This window comes from Camelus dromedarius, chromosome 4 (assembly GCF_036321535.1).
Source record: "Camelus dromedarius isolate mCamDro1 chromosome 4, mCamDro1.pat, whole genome shotgun sequence".
Classification (NCBI taxonomy): Eukaryota; Metazoa; Chordata; class Mammalia; order Artiodactyla; family Camelidae; genus Camelus; species Camelus dromedarius.
The window spans coordinates 91,499,873-91,518,244 of record NC_087439.1 but is presented as its reverse complement, the minus strand read 5'-3'; the positions used below and the strand labels follow the sequence as shown (position 1 = coordinate 91,518,244).

Genomic DNA, 18,372 nt, shown 5'->3' with positions numbered 1-18,372 from the left:
GAAATTAAGACAGGAAAAGTCCTTCAAATTGGCCTCCTTGCCTTAAAGAAAATAGGAACACTTAACAATCAACATTAGTGCTCTAAGCCATTCATACTCCTTTCTCTACCATATAGTCTTATAAAGTTTTAGCCTTAAAACTAGGCTATACACAAGAAGACAACCATACACTCTTACAGTGATTATCACTATCATTACCACTCTCATATAAATGCTTTCATTCATATTGGTCCATGTTGGAAACCCCATGCAAATATATATAATGGTATCAGATCCCTGAGAACCTGCAAGTGGAGAACAATCAAACATAACCAGACCTAGAGCCCAGAACTTCAGCAGCAATACCCAGTGAAAACAAAGTACAGCAAATACTTGGGCTGTATATTTTAGGTATTATTTTCTATAATCAGGAGGAGAGAACACATTATTTCCCTTTTTCTGGCTCAGCATTACGACCCAGCAGAGCAGTAAGTAAGGAATTAGGGACTTTAGGAAAAGTGGGGGCAGATCAGTGATGACAGAATGCAAAAAAGAAGCAAGGCTCAACAGTACTGAAGGATTTTAGGGAAGGCCCTAAAGATTGAGAGTGAAGAGCTTAATGTCAACATGAAGGGAGCAAACAGGAGCCTGAAAGCATTTAAGCAGTAAAAGAGAATGCTAATAGTAGCTAAGGTTCTCTAACACTTTAAAATAATATTTTCAAGAAGATGCCCTAGAAATAGTGGATGAAGCTGACAACCATGGAAGAAATGTTAATGACTGCACACAGGATGAGGAAAAAACAATTTGGTAACCAGAGCCTGCATCAGGACCATTTTCCTCCATTCCTTATACTTTTTTTCTGTTTTGACTAAGATCCTCTCAGTGTTGATAACAGCTTTTTCCAAAGCTGATCCTTATAGGCCACCAGGTGGAGCCCAACAGTCACCAAAAAAGAGCCCCCTCCTCAGCCTGATTCAATTTTTGTCTACCAGCCAGCTAGAGCCATACCCCCCGAAAAGGTCTTAATGAAGTCTAAGTTTGGTAATGCAAGTTTTTAGCATTACATAACACAGATCTTACTCAGAAGAGTCTTCGGATAAGGGACATTCCCTTGAAAAGGTGAAATACTGTTTTTGCACAGGGGGAAGGATTGGATAGAGCTATCTTCCAACTTGCTAATCTTGTAGGTTATGCCTCAATGAAACTAACTGATTTATTCCATTTGTTTTTTTCTACCAACCTGGTTACTGTTTCATTTTCCTAAATACAATTTAATGTACCTTAACGACCACCTCCCCAATTCATATCTACCTCATAAGAAATTTGTATCAAATCTGAATGGAATAATAAAAGTATTTGCTTCTGTCAGTCAACAAATATTTCTGATTGTCTGATAACTGACACCTTATGAGTACAAAGGTGGGTGCTGAAGAAGATACCAGAAAAGTCCTCCTTCCCCACCAACCACTTCCTTCCCACTACAGGCACTGTCAGTCAGAACTTCCCTTCCTCTCCTTTGACCTTGCCCAGTCACTCTCACCAGTGGAAGCTGCCGTCCTTCACACTCATTAAAATGAGCAGTACTGTGGCCCATTCTCTATTTCTCATTTCAACATCTTCCCATTAAACCTAAACAATCCCATGTCCATCCAAAACTTTTTCAACCTTGCTATACCTGCACTGATTCATTTTCTTCCTTCCCATCTCTTAAAGCTACCAAAGTTTGGTACAGAAAATAATATAAATATGTCAATTTGATCTAGGTCAATTCATGTCATAGATCTTCAGTTAGTCTTGAGTGTTGCCATCAAACACTATTATGTTCCTCACAGTGGCTGCTGTAAAACTTTTCCATTTTCTTCAAGATTTATCCTTAACTATTCCAGAAGAAGAAACCTTGACAAATCCAGCAGAAAGTGACCTTGATCTCTCCATGCTTATGATACGCTGGAAGGGAAGGCTGAGACTGTAAACTCTAGACTTTAGGATAGCAGATTTCACAAAGGTCTCAGAAAATATAGGCATGAATTCCACTGCAAGAGTTGCTAAAGGGAAGGAAGATTTAAGAGAGTTGGGAAGCCCTTAAAACTGTTAAGTCTGATTATATAATTACAAACCATTCCAACAAGGAAGCCAGTGTGGCTTTTTAAGTATCTTGGACAAGAGACCAGCAGAAAATATAAGAAGTACTAAATATGTTGTGATGCATAACAAAAAGCAGTGATCTCTAAAAGCCAGCAAGGGTTCACTAAGAACAGATTATCTTTAGGTTTCTGATAGCAATACAGATTAAGACTCAGGAAAATGTGGTATGTGATGTACAGAGATTAAAAAAGGCTCAGCTGATATCTCTCATGACAATTCTAAGAACAAGATGAAAAATGACTTTTAACAACGAGAGGTCTCTACTATTGTAATACTCTTTGGGCTCCCCTTAATTGGAGGCTACTGCAAGTGCCAGAGAAGCAAATCTTACACTGAAGGGAGCGCCAAGATTGATGGCCTCCTTAAGACTCCTTCCAAAGCTACTGAAATTTTATATTCTATTAATGTGCACATTCTATTTAACCTCTTTGTTAAAGATTCTAAACTTGGGGTTCTCCACCTAAGGTTATATACTGACTGTATGTTGTTACCAAGTGTTGATTTTGAAACCACAGAACCTTGGTTCTCAACATTTTCTGTCCCAAACTACTTCTGTGTTTTCTAGTTTGATTTATGGTGCAACTTCCTCCTGATCAACATGGCTGAAGATCTCGGGGACATCAAATCATTTTCATCTACCCATCTGACCAGCCGGCAAACATCCACTGAGTATCCTTGCCTTAAAGGAGCTCATGGCCAAGTAGGTAACTTACATAAGCAATTACAATACAAACAGATGAGAGCTATAATACTGGTATTATTAGAAACTATGGGAGCACCCATGAGGGAGGACTCAGAGACAAAGAACATCTTTCTAGCAGATAACTGAGTTAAGTTTAAAAGTTGAGTACGGCACTAAATAAACACTGGGGAGTAGAGAAAGCCTTTACTGGGAAAGGAAGTGTAGTGTGCAAAAGTCTGGAGCTATGAACAAATACAGTTAGCTTGTGAAACAGCAAGCAATGAGGCATAAGGGAACAGTAGAAGATGAAGCTCCTCTTGGTGAATTGTGATTAAATGCCATCATCATCTACCCAGTCACCCAAGTCAGAGGCCTGAGAGTTCATCCAAGATTCTGTCCTTCTCCTTCATGCCCCATTTCCATCAGTCACCATGTCTGAGAAAATTTACCTTCTCCATCTCCCCTGAATCCTTTCATTCCTATTGTTTCCTTCACTGCAGTTCCTAACTTCAGGTTCTTTCATCTTATCTTACTGCAATGGCCTACTGCTTGCTTCCAGCCATGTCCTTTCCCACCCACCCTGGACTGTCAGTCAGAGTGATTTTTTACCAAAGAGGCTTCTGTTCTCCAAGAAACAATCCTAGATTTCCCCCTTCATTCACCTACTCCAAACTTTCAGAAAATTCTTTTATTCCTATGGAAGAACTTACAACATTCTGCTTTGTACTATAGTTAGAGCTCAAAGAGACAGGCCATTCAATCCATCTGCTTTATCCATACTCCTTGCCAGAGAGTTGAGTCCCAGAGTCCCTGGTAATTGGGCAGTGGATCGTGGACCTTGGATTTTCTGGTTAAAAGTACTGACCAGGGCAAATAACTCTCTCAATAGACCAATAAAGATTTTCTACCCTAGAAATTCTGTATTGTGATCTAGACTTCAGTGTGTGACCTGCAGAGGACTGGCAGTGCCGTTTAGGGGCCATGTACGCTACTGAGCAAGAAGACAGCTACTGCGTAAAGAAAAGCAGAATAATACAGCTCATATGCAGAAAGGCGTAGAGAAAAGATACCATATGGTGGCTGGACAGCTCAGGGTGCTTGAAAGAGAAGCTGTGATTCCTTTACCACCTTGTTAGTTCTGAGTTCCTCATGAGACCTGCCTATACTTCCCGCCCTGGGTTTTAGGTGAACCACCAGTTTCTTATATTAATCACCGCTGCTACTTAAATTAGATCAAATAGGATTCCATTTCTTAGAATCAAATTAATCCTATGACATTTATGTAAAGTCTTTCTGCATTAGGCTATAACTCCTTTACATAAAGAAACCATAGCTTATTTACCTTTGTATTTCTCATGTAATATAGCAGTGACTTACACATATGATCAACATCTGTCTCGTGAACTGAATTTAACTACAGAAGAAATTAAATGACTTTGGACTTGAATAATTTATTAGCAATTATATAGGCAGAAGTTCGATACTGTTAAGGGTAGAGTATAGGGGCAGGAAAGAAGTTCAAAAGGAAGGCGCTTTGGCTAAAGTCAGTTTTTAGGCATAGTTTCTATGGAAGCTAACATTCACACCCATAACAGTACTACCTTCGTGCTCCTGGTCAAAATCTGGCAAAGACGAGAGAGGAAACCCAAACAATCACAGCACAGCATGTTCTGATCGGGAAATAGTGACCTCAGCTCCTGCAGATCAGTAACTGATAGCCAGAACAAAACGGCAAGGCGACCACCAACAAGCAACAGCTGCAGCCCTCACAAATGCACCCCTCAGGAGAGAGATGTCAGCTGAGAACCTCATCATGAAAATCTGCCACGTTTTATTTCTTAATATTTCCCTTTTCCACAAAGATTTTAAAAGGCTTATTTCCATAAAAGACAATTTTAATGACTTTACAGTACAAAGGTAGCAAAAAGCTTAGCAGTTTTCCATCTAAGTATGAGAATCTTCAAAATTTTTTTTATTTTGAAAAGTAAATGATTAATATATGGTTATTATTTTAAAATAGTCTTTCTTTAGATTCAGCAAATGTCCTTGCTGCTTAAAATGTCTGCCTCCTTTTTTATTGTTGTACTTTTACCCACAGAAAAAACAAGATTATACTGTACAGCACAGGGAAATACATACAAGATCTTGTGGTAGCTCACAGCGAAAAAGAATGTGACAATGAATATATGTGTGTTCATGTATAACTGAAAAATTGTGCTCTACACTGGAATTCGATACAACATTGTAAAATGACTATAACTCAATAAAAAAATGTTAAAAAAAGAAAAGAAAAGAAAAGAAAAGAGTTCTTGATGAAGTAATGGCACAGCTGTGCAAAAGGAACCTGAAGGGCTATCTGAGCAGTAAGAGAAACTCACACTGTGAAGATTTCCTGACTACACCCTTACAACTCGAAAACTAAGGAAGTAGCCCATCAAGTATACACAATGGGATATGACAGAAAGGCAGATAAGAGTCAAGGCTGGATTTCCTGTCTTGATGTGAAATCGTTCCCTTTTCACTGCCAAGCAGAGTGTGGCGGGCACAATCACCAGGGGCCAGGTGGCACAGCCACGATCAGGCCTTTTGAGTGGATGGTGAGAAACTGGCAAGCCTCTGAGAAGTGCTATTTAGGGCTCAAGGGATTGACGTCACTTTTGGATAATGAGTTACGCTAAAAAATGATGACATTGCAATCACACCACTTGAGAGCAAAAAAGAAACTGCAACTGTTCCCGCGTGGCTCTGGGAATCACAGAAATCACATAGATCTTCGTCTCACTGAGAAAGTGGCACAGGACGGTATTTCTTAAATTGCATGAGGTATGACACACAGATTTGATTTGGTTTACTTCCCTAGGCCTAAAAGGCTAAGTACAGAATAAACCTGATAAAAGCGGCATATTGTGGCCATCATTCAGAGCTGGCACTCAAACCACAGAACACTCCCAGGAGGGTTCATCCTGCACAAGTTACATGACCAACAAGCAAGTCACCAAGTGAGACTAAAAGTAAGTGTCAGAGCAAACTTTTCCAGCTTGTATGCCTTTATTTACATTTCCTGTGAAGCATAAACCAGACACCATTCATAATAAAGGGCTTCAGAAGTAGCTAAAACTTAATGTTGCTTTTCTTTCAAAATGAATACCAACTGTGAGGAGTAAGCAGGCACAGCATCTGATCAAGCAGCTGGGTCGAGCAATTTCTTCAGATTACATGGAAGTGGCTAGCCATGATGCTCTGTAACCGTATGATCTGGATCTAAGTTGGACTGCTTTCTGAAAGTTTCCAAAAGAATACGGTACCCCTTCCCTGCTTACAGTGGGGTAATTTAATGTTTAATGCCATGAGTGAAACCTATGAAGGATTAATACCAAAAAAGCACATATTCAAGCATATTTTTACATTCCTATTTTAAAGCATGGGAGACCGAGGTGCCCTGAATATGCCTGGAATTTTGCATGTTTTAGCACTAGTGTCTGAAAGGAGGGGTCTGATTATTTGATGTAATGAATTTCTTGCCATTCACAAGTACAAACAGGATTCATGACCTAACAGGAAATAAGTAGAGGCCCAGAATGTGCTTATGTTTTATGCCAAAAACCGAAAACAAACAAAAAAGGTGACTGCCTGGCAATTCAAGGAACCTATAGGTAACCAGCTGAGGTGGTAAGTAAGGGCCATTACTGAAGAACCAGGGCCAAAATATGCCAAGTACCCATGCTTTAATGAAGAAATAATAAGTACCTAAAGGCTACCTTAACCAGGTTCTGTCTGGTATCTGCGGTTTTTACTGCCAAAATCACCTACCCCAAGGCAAAATTGCTGTCTTCCTTCCAGTCCACGATGCGGCAGATGAACAGTGTGTTGGCATAATCCTTAGGCCGAGTCAAAAAGTCCTGGGGACAGTCCTTAAGAGGCACATAAATTCTAGGCACTCGGTGATCCGAGGGAGAAAACAGGGCGTATTTCCTAAACAGTTCACTGTTCTTATCGGCCAAGAGTTTAAGGAAGCCAGTTGCTGCACGGGAATGTTTTTTCTCCAAGATGTAAACCACCTGAAAACACCAAAGATATAGTCAATATTGTTTATCTATAGGACTGGATAACAGTTGGGAGAAGTCAGCAGGGTGTTATTTGGTCAACCAGTTGGGTCCAGCAGTTCTTCTAGGTTCAAATGAAGTAGCTCTCAGTGATGCTCTGTGATTAAGTAATCTATATTTAAGTTGCAACAAGTATCTAGTGAGCACACATACCAAAGGAAAATTATGCTATACACGGATGCATTAGACAAAAGTGCCTTTAAAACCGAGACCTATGTCTTAAGGAGATGTGTAAAATTCCAGCAGGGAAGATAGCTCCAGATGTTTGTTCTGTACTACACTTTTCTCACATGAACTATACCAGTATCTCACATGAACAATACAGGAGTTGTTTATTTAAAAATGTTATTAAACATAAATAATAACTGTTCTTTATTACACCTTCAAATGTCAAAACCTTTTAACCTTCCTTCTTTCCAAGATTAAACCCCACCTCTCATTTCACCAAACAAAGATTCAGGCCACCACACCACTACAAGTTCATCCTGTTTCTACCAAGAGAGGCACATCATCTTGGACTGACCCACCATTCCTCTCTTACTCTCCATAGGCTTTTCACCACATCAAGACCACTAGTGCCTTGGCCCCTCCCTCTTTTCTATGGCTATTAGCTTCTTCTTAGCCCTGGATCCTTTCCTACTCCCAGAGACACCATGCTCCGTTACTTCAAGTCCTGTCACCTGTGTCACCAAATGCCTCACCCCTCTTGTCCTTCCAATGCACCTACCCTGAAACCTCAATTCTGGAACAATTCAGCTACTGCTATTCCCTAACCTTAAACGCAAGCTGAGTCCACCAGAAAAGAAGAAAATTACAATCACAGAGGCGGATACCATTGTACATTAACGTTATACAATCGTTGCTAGGACCTTAAAATCTCTAAGATATTTTTTCGCCTGTTCCCAGTCAGCACGTCTTTTCTTCAAACTCCACTCTCTTGATCCTCTCCTACTGGGAACCTCTAATCTGAATGCTGAATCTTTTTTAATGTCCTACAACTTCCTGAGGCGCTGTTCAGATTGGGTAAATTCTACCGATCTGTCCTCAAGTTAACTAATATGCTGAGTCACCTCTACTCTATTAGTGAGCCCATCTAGCAAGTATTTTATTTGTTATTATACTTTTCAGTTCTTTAATTTCATTTGGTTCTTTTTTTTAATAACCTCTATTTCTTTGCTGAGACTTCCAATTTTCTTATTTATTTCAAGAGACTGTTTAATTGCTTGTTAAAGCATGGTTGTGATGGCTGTTTTAAAATCACAGTCAGATAATTGCAACATCTTGGTGTTGGCATCAGTTGTCTTTCCTCATGCAAGTGGTGATTTTCCTGGTTCCTGGTAGATGGGCGGTTTTCTATGGTATCCTGGACCTTTTCATAATAATGTTAGCAGATTCAAGGTCTTATTTAAATCCTTTCTTTTAAAAGGGAGTCACCTTGTCTAGGTTTAGCATGCAGGTCCGAGACTATATTTGTGGGCTGTGGTTCCAATAATAATTTAATTTTCAGAGCCTTTACAGTGTTATTTTAATACGTTTGGTTGACATGGTGCCACTGGGGATCCCACTGGTTTCTGCTGGTACTGCTGAAGGGATGGAAAGAACTTCCTCAGGCCTGGCCACTTGGTCCCTCTAGTGTAGGTTAGGAACAAATCCTAGTCCCTGTCCATGCAGAGAAAAAGAGACTTCCTACACAGGATTTTTGTGGTGGTGGTACCCCCTTCTACTTACCTGGCTGCCCAGCATCTCTGGGTAGGAAAGGGGCATCTCAGGTCCATGAGGATAAAAAAGCTCCTTGGACCACATACTAGTTGTGGTAGGATCTCCTTTGCTAGTGACACCTGGCTGTCAGGTGTCTCTGGGTCAGGGAAGGGTGTCTCAGGCCCATAGGGGCAAAGAGGCTTCTGGGGCTGGGCCACCTCTTTGGCAGCATCCCTGTTGTCAGAATCACCCAGATGGCTGCTGTCTCTTGATGAGGGAGAGAAGTCTCAAGTGTGGTAAGGAAGGAAAGCCCTTCTCAAGCCACTTATCATCGGCAGAGATCCCAGTCAGTCCCACTAAGAGGTGTTGCTAGGATTGCCTGGTGTTGTTGGAGGGAATCCTGGTTAGATCTGAGTGAGGAATGAGTCTGCTTGAGCCACCTTCTACTGCTGGGCTTTGATCCAAAAACACCAGGCCTGGGTCACCTTCTGTTAGTGAAAGGGTTATAAAGTCCCAAGCTACTATGCTGCTCTTCTAGTCCTGGAATCCCTAACTAGCTTTCCTTCCTCTGTTCATCTTTCAGAATTCTTCTCTGGTCATCTCTCGTTACTGCCCAGAGTTTGTAGCTGCACTTAGGGAAGAGCAAGGAAAAACCAATCTATGCCATCTTGTCTGAACCAAAAGTCCTTGCTTTCTGTTTTAATATCTGACAGAACAAGAGGTATACGAAGCAGCGTGACATTACTTGTGTTTCATACATTAGTTTTCATAGAAATGACTTTAACCAAGGTGTAAGTTTTGCATATAAGCGCTATTTTGCCTTGTAATTTTAGATTGAATTAAGAAATTATCTAAAAAAAAAGAAAAAAAACCCCACCAAAACAAAAACAGAAAGAGAGAGAGCACCGTTGGGGGGCAGTAGCAAATAGCAGAACATAAGTTCCATCTACAGAGGGTTGCCTTTACTCAGCTCTGACCAGTCATTTAAGAATGTGGCCCAGTGTGGTCGGATGTTTTGTTTTGTCAAGAGAAGCCAGAAGTCTGATTTTTTTTAGATAAACACTCCATTTTTTTTTTAATGTAAGCTACTAAGTCAAAAATTTTAAATACTGCACGGGTCAAACAAAACACAAGTTTGTGAGCCAGATCCAGCCACAGGCTTTCCATTCACTATACTCTTCCACACCTAGCATGTTGCCTGGCACATGGTCAGTATTCAAAACGCCTACTGAAATAAAGATCTAGATAACTCAACAGACAATGGGGGAGGGTAACATATATGTAATATGCTTTAGAAATTCCTCATGTTAATATGCAGGAGACATTCTCCTAACCAACTTGCTAGACAGAGTGGCAGCATGGCACTCCCAGGTCAGACATGCAGACGGATGCTCCTGGCGGAGGAAGCCTCGTGCCACACACACTTCATCCTTTATCCTGCACCACTTCTCCCACCAGGAGCTGTCTGCATAGCAAGGCCAGCTGTGTTCAGTCTCACATCTGAATATGTCACTAACATACATAATTAAAAATAAAATTGAATAATATAAAACAACAGTGCAGGATATAAAAGTAATGGTTTTTGTTCCTAGGATAACTAAATTAAATACTTTGAAAAATATTTAAAGGACATATTAAAAACTTACTTTTGAATTAGATAAGGGCATGACAATAAAAAAAATGCAGCAAAAAACCGTAAAAATCTGACTCTACATTCATATTGCTTCACCAGTGCCTAAATGTTCATCCACATTAAATAACCCAAACTGGAAATGATAGATTCACATTACAAATGCAGTTTAAGCAGAAAAAGATAATGCAAGAACTTCAATAAACACACCTGCATGCAGAGAAAAGGCCTTGGCCCTTCATCCAAAGACAGGCAAATGGATATATACGTGTATATTTAAAGTTATAAAAAAGATACACTTTTTACGATTCCCTGCTTCCACTAACTTTCCTGATTAACTGACAAACTACAGCCCTAACTCAGTTGCATGAGAGACCTGAAATAGGTAGCTCAGCTGAAAGCCTTTTGGACAAGAGGAGAAAATCTATAGGCAATGACCTTTGCTGATCTTTGCAGCGACTTCTCTGGTAAAGCTCTTGTGTCCTGTTGCATCAAAGTGTTCTCGTCTTTTGTAACTGGTGCACCAGCATCTTCTTTTCCTAATTTAAAAAGAGAGAAAAGAAGAAGAGGAGGAATCAGTTAGAAGCACATCTATTAGGCAGACAGATGCATGGGATTTTCAAATTCAGAGCTGCAAAGATTCTTGGATACCATTTACCCCAAACTACTCATTTTACAGAAAAGGAAACCCAGGCCCATAGTGGTTAGGTGACTTGGCTATGGTCAATTACATCACCGACTTGTATTAATGCTCACTCAGAAGGCCACATTTTATCTATTTAATGTTATTCATGTTAGGCATCCTACAAGTGGAGAGCATCAAGTTATGTGGAATTAAACTAAATTGCCTATGTGTCAAAATGCCAAAAAAACTAAATGTTATACACTGCCCCAGCCCACAATTAAGACTAGAGATAGGTTAACTTATTATGCACATCTGTTGAAATAAAACAAAATCAAAACAAATGTTAACTTTTAAAAGTACTTTGGTACCAGCCATAACAAACAAAATGGTGGAAAATAGATTATATTTATTAAATAAACAAATAAAAAAGCCAATCCTGATTTTCCTGGCTTTTCTTAGTGACATTATATAAAGAGTAAAGTACTTAAAGTCTTTTAATATTTAATTTCCTTTCTTAAAAAACTTACAAAATGCACATTCACCCAAGAAACTGAAACCACATCTCCCCAGTAAAGAGGGAGTTAGGCTCTAGACCAGAAGTACTAAAACCACTCATGAAAAAAAGCAGAAAATTACACACTTCTGAAGGTTTAATATTTTGTATTTTCATGTGTTACACTAGATTTCCCCCACAAAATATTCTTATCCAACCATACTGGAGTTTCTGGATGCTAGGGTCACAACCAATTCACGTGGGACCCACTCCAGCTAGCTAAGAGGGACTTGTACTATCATCATTTAGACATCACCAAGGCCAAAATAAATAAATAAATCCTTTTCAGGACTGGCTGCCTCTTAGCAAAGGCTCAGCTAAAAGCCAACTTCATTCTGGGCGTACTCTGGAAACACTGACATGATCTGACCTACTGGGGCTTAAGAATAATCAACTGTATGCTTTTCCATTTATGCTAAAATCTACCTACCATAGTGCCCACTGAAAGCAGAATTCTTACTGTTTTCTGAAAAGAAAAAACAAATGAAAACGTTCCCATTGTTGATCATCGTCTACCAGTAGAAGAGGGACATCATCTACACTCATCTTTTCTTTTAGATCATAGTTTAGGATTCCAAAATCATCAGATGCTTCCAGAACAACATCTTTTATACTCTTAGGGAGAAAAAGCCACACAAGTTGTTGACCTATCCATAACACATCTTGCCAATGCGCTCTGCAGAACAAGGTAATTCAGGCAAGATTAGGAGGCTGGAATTACCATGAACAAGTATTCGCTACCTAGATATTTGAGATCTGAGCTTTTGGTCTCAAGAGCTGGTAATCAAGACAGGGTAGTGGGGGCTTTTTGGAGACAGCCTAAGTCCTGGGCGTGCAGCTTTCTGTTTCAGTTACTGATGACTCCATCTTAAAATGACTACTGCTTCAGATTCCATCCCAACAACAAGCAAGCCTTCTGTTTCAAAGGTTATGCCAGGTTGCATTCAAAAGAAGAGGGGAAGCCATGTAAGTAGGCCTAATTATGAGTTTCAGACATCACACTTTAACATGACCTTTTCAGGTTCTGTGTTCATAAGGATATCCTGGCAGAAATAAGACTTTATTTAGACAAAGATGGATCCTAATAAATTAAACTGAAGTTTACAGCTTTGCAGGTGAGCACCATGGATATGTTCAATGAATGTGAAGAAACACAATGCCAGGTTGGAAAAGTGAAATCACCTTAATTGGTTGCCAACAACTACATCTTGCCACAATGAACAGCAAAGTTGTCAATTTAATGAATCTATTGCATTATTTAATCACAAGAGCATCTGTTTATTCATTTATTCCATGTGTATTTATTGAGCACTGGGCATTGAGGATTCAGTGTGAACAAAAGAAATATGGTCCAAGCCCTTATGGAACATACAGTTTAATGTTAGAGTGATATTCAATAAGTAAGAATTTAATAAATAGAAAATTACAAATTGTGATGAATGCTAAGAATGAAAGAACACTCCCAAGGAGGAAGAGGAGAGAACACACGATTTAATTTAAGAGATCAGGGAAATGGCCCTGTATGCAACTGACATTTAAGCTGAAATCTGAGGTTGGTTTGTGTAGGAGTGAAGAAGGGGACAAAAGACCCCAGTGGGGAATGGTACTTGGAGGGGGGCAGAGGTAGGAAGTCCTTGGCACAGTCAAGGAACAGAAAGACCATATGACTGGAGCACAGTGACCAAGAATGGGCATGGCAAGAAATAGAAATGAGAGGTAGATGGGAGTCAAGTCAGATGGGGTCTTGAGGGAGTTAAGAATCCTTAATTTAAACCTAAATACAATAGGAAGCTGGCTAAGGATTTTGTTCAAGAAAGTGACTGCCCCACTTGAGACCAGAGCAACCTAAAAGGGAATGTAGGGAGACCAGTTAAGAGCTATCACAATAGTTCAGACATGAAAGGATAGTGCTGCAATGCAGGCACTGAAGATGGAATTAAAAGCATCAATTTAAGACATATTTTGGAGTTGAACTAACAGACTTTGGTGGTAATTAGTTGTGAGAGTTTAAGAATTATTAGATATGAGAAATGAAGGATTATGTCCAGCTTCTCGACATCTGCAGCTAGGCTGACAGAGGCTGATGGAGGCATTACTAGCACAGGGAAGATTAGAGGGGGAGGTGGAAATCAAGAGTTCTAGTTCAAAGGTGGTTCTATTCGAGAGGCCACCTGTGAGACCTTCAAGTGATGATGTTGAGTAAACAGTTCAACAGGAAGATCTGGAACTCAAAAAGAGAGATATGGACCATGGCTTTAAGTATAATTTATATGCTGAGCATTTCCATATTTATACTTTCCAGCCCAAGCTGCAGAGAAGAAATTCAAACTCAAGTCTCTTCAACTACTAAGATCAGGAAGCTCAAACTCCTCCCACTGACGACATGTTCAAGTATGGAGTAATGTGCTGTCAGTGTTAAGGAAGTAAGAAAAACTCACTGCATATGTGAGTTGGGGCTTGAAGGATACACAGATGTTTCAGAGAAAGATAAAGAAGTTGAATGGCATTCCAGGTAAAGGTTGGCACTTGTGCAACGGCCCAGAGCTGTGAAAGAGCCTGACATGGTAAAAGACTAGTAAGAAGTTTACTGTAGCTACTAACAAGTTCAGGACACAAGTGCTGGGCAGGAAGGGACGATGGGGAAAGGAGCGAGGCTAGTGGAGAGGTAGGACAGGTCCTAGGGCAGAGACTCTAGTTACTACTCAATTATCTAGACTCTTCTTTCCTAGTAGTAAGAACTCTGATTTTTTAGCTAGTATTATTTAGAAGACTACATTTCTCAGTCTTTTTGCAACTAAGCATGGCTGGCATGTCTAAATTTTAGCCAATAAGCAGTGCGTTAAAGTGTTGTGATTTAAAGAATGGAGGTACTGCCTTTCCATCTTTCCTCCTTCTTCCCAGCTGGAATGTGGATGTGTCAGCTGGACGTCAACTACTCACCTTGGTCCTGGAGGCTACGGCACAAGCATGCCTTCTACTGTGCAGAGCAGCACAACAGAATGAGTTGAAACTGTGGAAATAGCCTAGAAGCCCTAATCTGCCTACCTCTCTTCCTCTTTTTTTTTTTTTTAACATTTTTTATTGATTTATAATCATTTTACAATGTTGTGTCAAATTCCAGTGTAGAGCACAATTTTTCAGTTATACATGAACATATATATATTCATTGTCACATTTTTTTCTTTGTGAGCTACCATAAGATCTTGTATATATTTCCCTGTGCTATACAGTATAATCTTGTTTATCTATTCTACAGTTTTGAAATCCCAGTCTATCTCTTCCCACCCCCCACCCCCTTGGCAACCACAAGTTTATATTCTATGTCTGTGAGTCTGTTTCTGTTTTGTATTTATGCTTTGTTTGTTGTTTTTTTTCTCTCTTCCTCTTTTATGTGAGATGGAAATATACTTTCTTGTTCATGCCACTGATATTTTAGGATTTAATGCCACTCTCAGCAGAACATACTCCTTAACACACAGGTCCAGACAGTGAAACTGATAAGCTTGGATATTATCCTATAAAACATTATAAAGGCTAGGGACACATACATTTTAGAGCTATGAATCTGGTAGTGCTCTGAAATGGAGAGAGAATAGTAACAGAGATCTTAGGAAGCTAGGGTCACACTCTGGCGAAACACAATCAGAATCTAAATTAAGATAGTGGCAGTGAGAGTGAACAGAGGCAAGATCTGAGAGGTTTCTAAGAAGGATGCTGCTACGTGTGTCTCCAACACTATGAATGACTTAGTATAAGGAAAAGGGGCTCAATTTAATTGAGTATCAGGAAGAATGCTTTGACAGAACAATAAAACTCCTTAATGAATTACCAGAACAGGGCAGAGCTGCTGGCAGTCCTCAACAAGGGAAAAGGTTATGTGTTCCCACAAGCCTTCAGCTTTGTCATACTAATGCATTTGTGGTTCCTTCCAGTTAAAAAATTCTAGAAATAGTGATTATCAAAAATCCTTCATCTAAATAAGATAACTTTCTAAAAACTAGGTACACTACTAATGTAAGCAACTGCTCATTATATTCTCTAAGAAACACTCTAAAAAGAAGTCCAGTGAAGTCCTAATCTTTTTCTACAGATTATCTGAAACTTCAACTTTAAACATTCAAATAGTAAAATGTCATGGTTTGCTGGATGGCATTGCCATTTTCACATATAACAAGTGCAAACCCAACACCTCATTTTGGTATAGGAAATGATTCTTTTGGGGGGGGGGGTAACTTTTTTTAAGGTTTTATTTTTAGAGCAGTTTTAGGATTACAATAAAATAGACGGGGAGGTACCGAGATTTTCTGTATACTCCCAGACCCTCCACATTCCATAGCCTTCCCTGACATTAACATCCCCCACCAGAGTGGGACACTTTTTACTCAGGATGAACCTACGTTGACCCATCCTTACCACCCAAAGTCCACAGTTTACATTTCAGATCACTTTTGGTGTCAGGTTCTGTGGGTTTGGACAACTGTACAAAGATGAAATGATTCTGATTCGGCCTTCTCATACATAAACAATAGACTGACAAGTCTCATGATTCTTAACACTTTACAAATGCATAAAAAGGTTTTCAGATATTAGACTGTGATGCTAAGTGAGGGCAATGTGAAGAAAAAAGCAAGGAATTGGGCCAGAAGGTGTTTCGATCTTTCTAATTAAAAGAGTGACAAACTGACAAGTCCAAGCTTTTCTATCTCGGAATGGAGGGCCACAGAAATTTACAATTTCCAACAAGAACTCAATGAAAATTGTAATATATATTTATAAAAGAAAACAATTACCCTCAGATCTCTCAAAATCAATTAACATGGAAAACTTACTTCACAGACCCCTTTCCCCAATGAAATGTAGAAATGACAACACATGTCCTCACAGGGGCAAGGTAACATTCATGTTACCATGAATGTCTGCCAGCCCAAGCAAGTCTCTCACTCTGAAATAAAACTAATGAAACTGTATGGTACCAGAGCATTTTCACAGTATGTTCACATACATCACCCCTTTTAATCCACACCATAACTTCATACAATAGGTAGAGCAGACACTATTATTCCAGTTTCACCAAGGAAGTAGGAGTAGTGAAGGAGCAGTCAGTTGATGACCGCATGCAAGGATCCTAATGCTGACTGTATTGACCTGTTCTCCACACAAGCAAGAATCAGAGCATTATGGGAAGAGCCGTGAAAACCTACATCAAAATATTGCTTAAGTAGCCATGGGACTCCCTGAATGCTGAAGTCAACCCAATAGAGGTCCTGAAAGTCTGTGGTGTGTCAGGCACTGCAAATGACCCTCTGTCCTTGGAAAGTTCATGTGCTAGAAATGAGACAAAGATGCAAACAAACATTGAAAGTACATGGTGTTGGTGACTGCTGGCAAGCAGTACATCCAATGGCAGTGAGAAGGGAGCCAGGCAGTTGACAGTGAACCCCTGAGTTGAAAATGAGAAGGCTGAGTAGGAGCTGGCTAGATGGACGTGCATGGGGAGTATTCCAGAAAGGGAGACGACAGTGTGCAAAGGCACAAAATCAAGAGCAGAATGAGAAAGACAAAGGTTCTATGTGTCTAAACATGTTGCAGAGACCAGACCATGAAAGGCCTCACATGACATGAAAAGCATGCATTTTATATTTTAGGGATGGAAAGTAACTGAAAATTCTGAGAATAACATGATCAGAATTATATTTGATGAGGAGTCAAGGGTTAGTCTATTGCTCCTTTGAAGATAATCTTTTCCTCTAGCTGCTTTTAAGATTTTCCCTTTAGTTTTCTGTAGTTTCATCTTGATGTATCTAAGTTTGGATTTTTTTGTTTTTTTTCATTCTACTTGCAATCATTGGTCTTAAATGTGTGGTTTGGTATCTCACCTGTTATGGAAAATCTCAGCCATTATCTTCAGATTCCGCCTTTGCTCGTTTTCTCTCTCATCTCCTACAGAGATCTCTAATTAAACTAGTTAGACCTCACTCTATTCTCTACATCTCTTACCCTCTTTCTCTGCATTTTCTATCTGTCCCTCCATGCTATACTCTGAGTAAGGTTTTCTTACTATCTTCCAGTTTAATTTTGTCTTCAGCTTTATTCAATCTTCTGTTAAATCCATCCTTGAGGCTTTTGTCTTTTAACTATTTAACAGAATGGACACTTTTCCTTATCTACTAAGTTTTTAATTTCATTATTGTTATGTTCATTTCTAAAAGTTTTACTTGGTTCTTTTTTAATTTGCTATGTCACATTTCACAGTTTCCTATTCTTTGCAGATATCTTCAAGCTTATCTTTAATTTCTTTAAACACAGTATTTTTTTTATAGATGGCAATGATTCCAACACATAATGACATTGATGAAGGGTTGTTTCTGTTGTTTGTGATTGCTGATAGTTCTTGCCCTTGGACTATGGTTTCCTTGGGTGCCTGGTTATATTTATGTGCTGGTCACTGAATAATTTGAGGCTTAGGTTAAAGAAACCTTCCTTCTGAAAGAATTTCCACTTGATTTTTGCTAGATACCCACAGGCACTACCAGCCCGTAAACCAACGCAAGACTTGAGATTCCTTGGTTGACCCAGTCAGCTTGAGCCTGGGCTACAATTCCACATGAAAGCTGGTGTGTTCCAGGTCTATCCTCACCCTGATGGTGTAGTCCCCTGGGGTCCCAGCTTCTTGTGAGGACTCTGGGCTTTATTTCTGTCCCCACGACCTCTGGTCAAGCCTGCCCTCTTGTATGGGTTCTCCATTCTAATTTTAACCTGATAATGCCTGTCAGCTCTTCAATGCTTTAAGAAGTAGGGTTTGTTTGGGGTTTTTTTTTTTATTATTTTATCTAAGTATTTTTGGTTGTTTCAGTGTGAAGGCATGCACCTGAATAACAGCCCACCATTACTATCAACAGAAAGTCACTAGGTTTGTATTTTAGATGTATTTTTCAGCGGCACTGTAGAAAATAG

General features: G+C 39.6%; 1 protein-coding gene across 7 annotated transcripts in view; it reads right to left on the bottom strand.

Annotated features, from left to right (window-relative positions):
• Positions 1 to 18,372, bottom strand: part of DIS3L2 (DIS3 like 3'-5' exoribonuclease 2) — a 321,790-nt gene that overhangs the window by 184,893 nt on the left and 118,525 nt on the right. For all 7 annotated transcript variants that reach the window (XM_064485261.1, XM_064485263.1, XM_064485264.1 and 4 more), the window contains 2 exons: positions 10,679 to 10,779; positions 6,620 to 6,867 (listed from right to left, as the gene is read on the bottom strand). In XM_064485261.1, the coding sequence (XP_064341331.1) occupies positions 6,620 to 6,867; positions 10,679 to 10,779 (349 nt within the window). The remainder of the gene's footprint in view (positions 1 to 6,619; positions 6,868 to 10,678; positions 10,780 to 18,372) is intronic.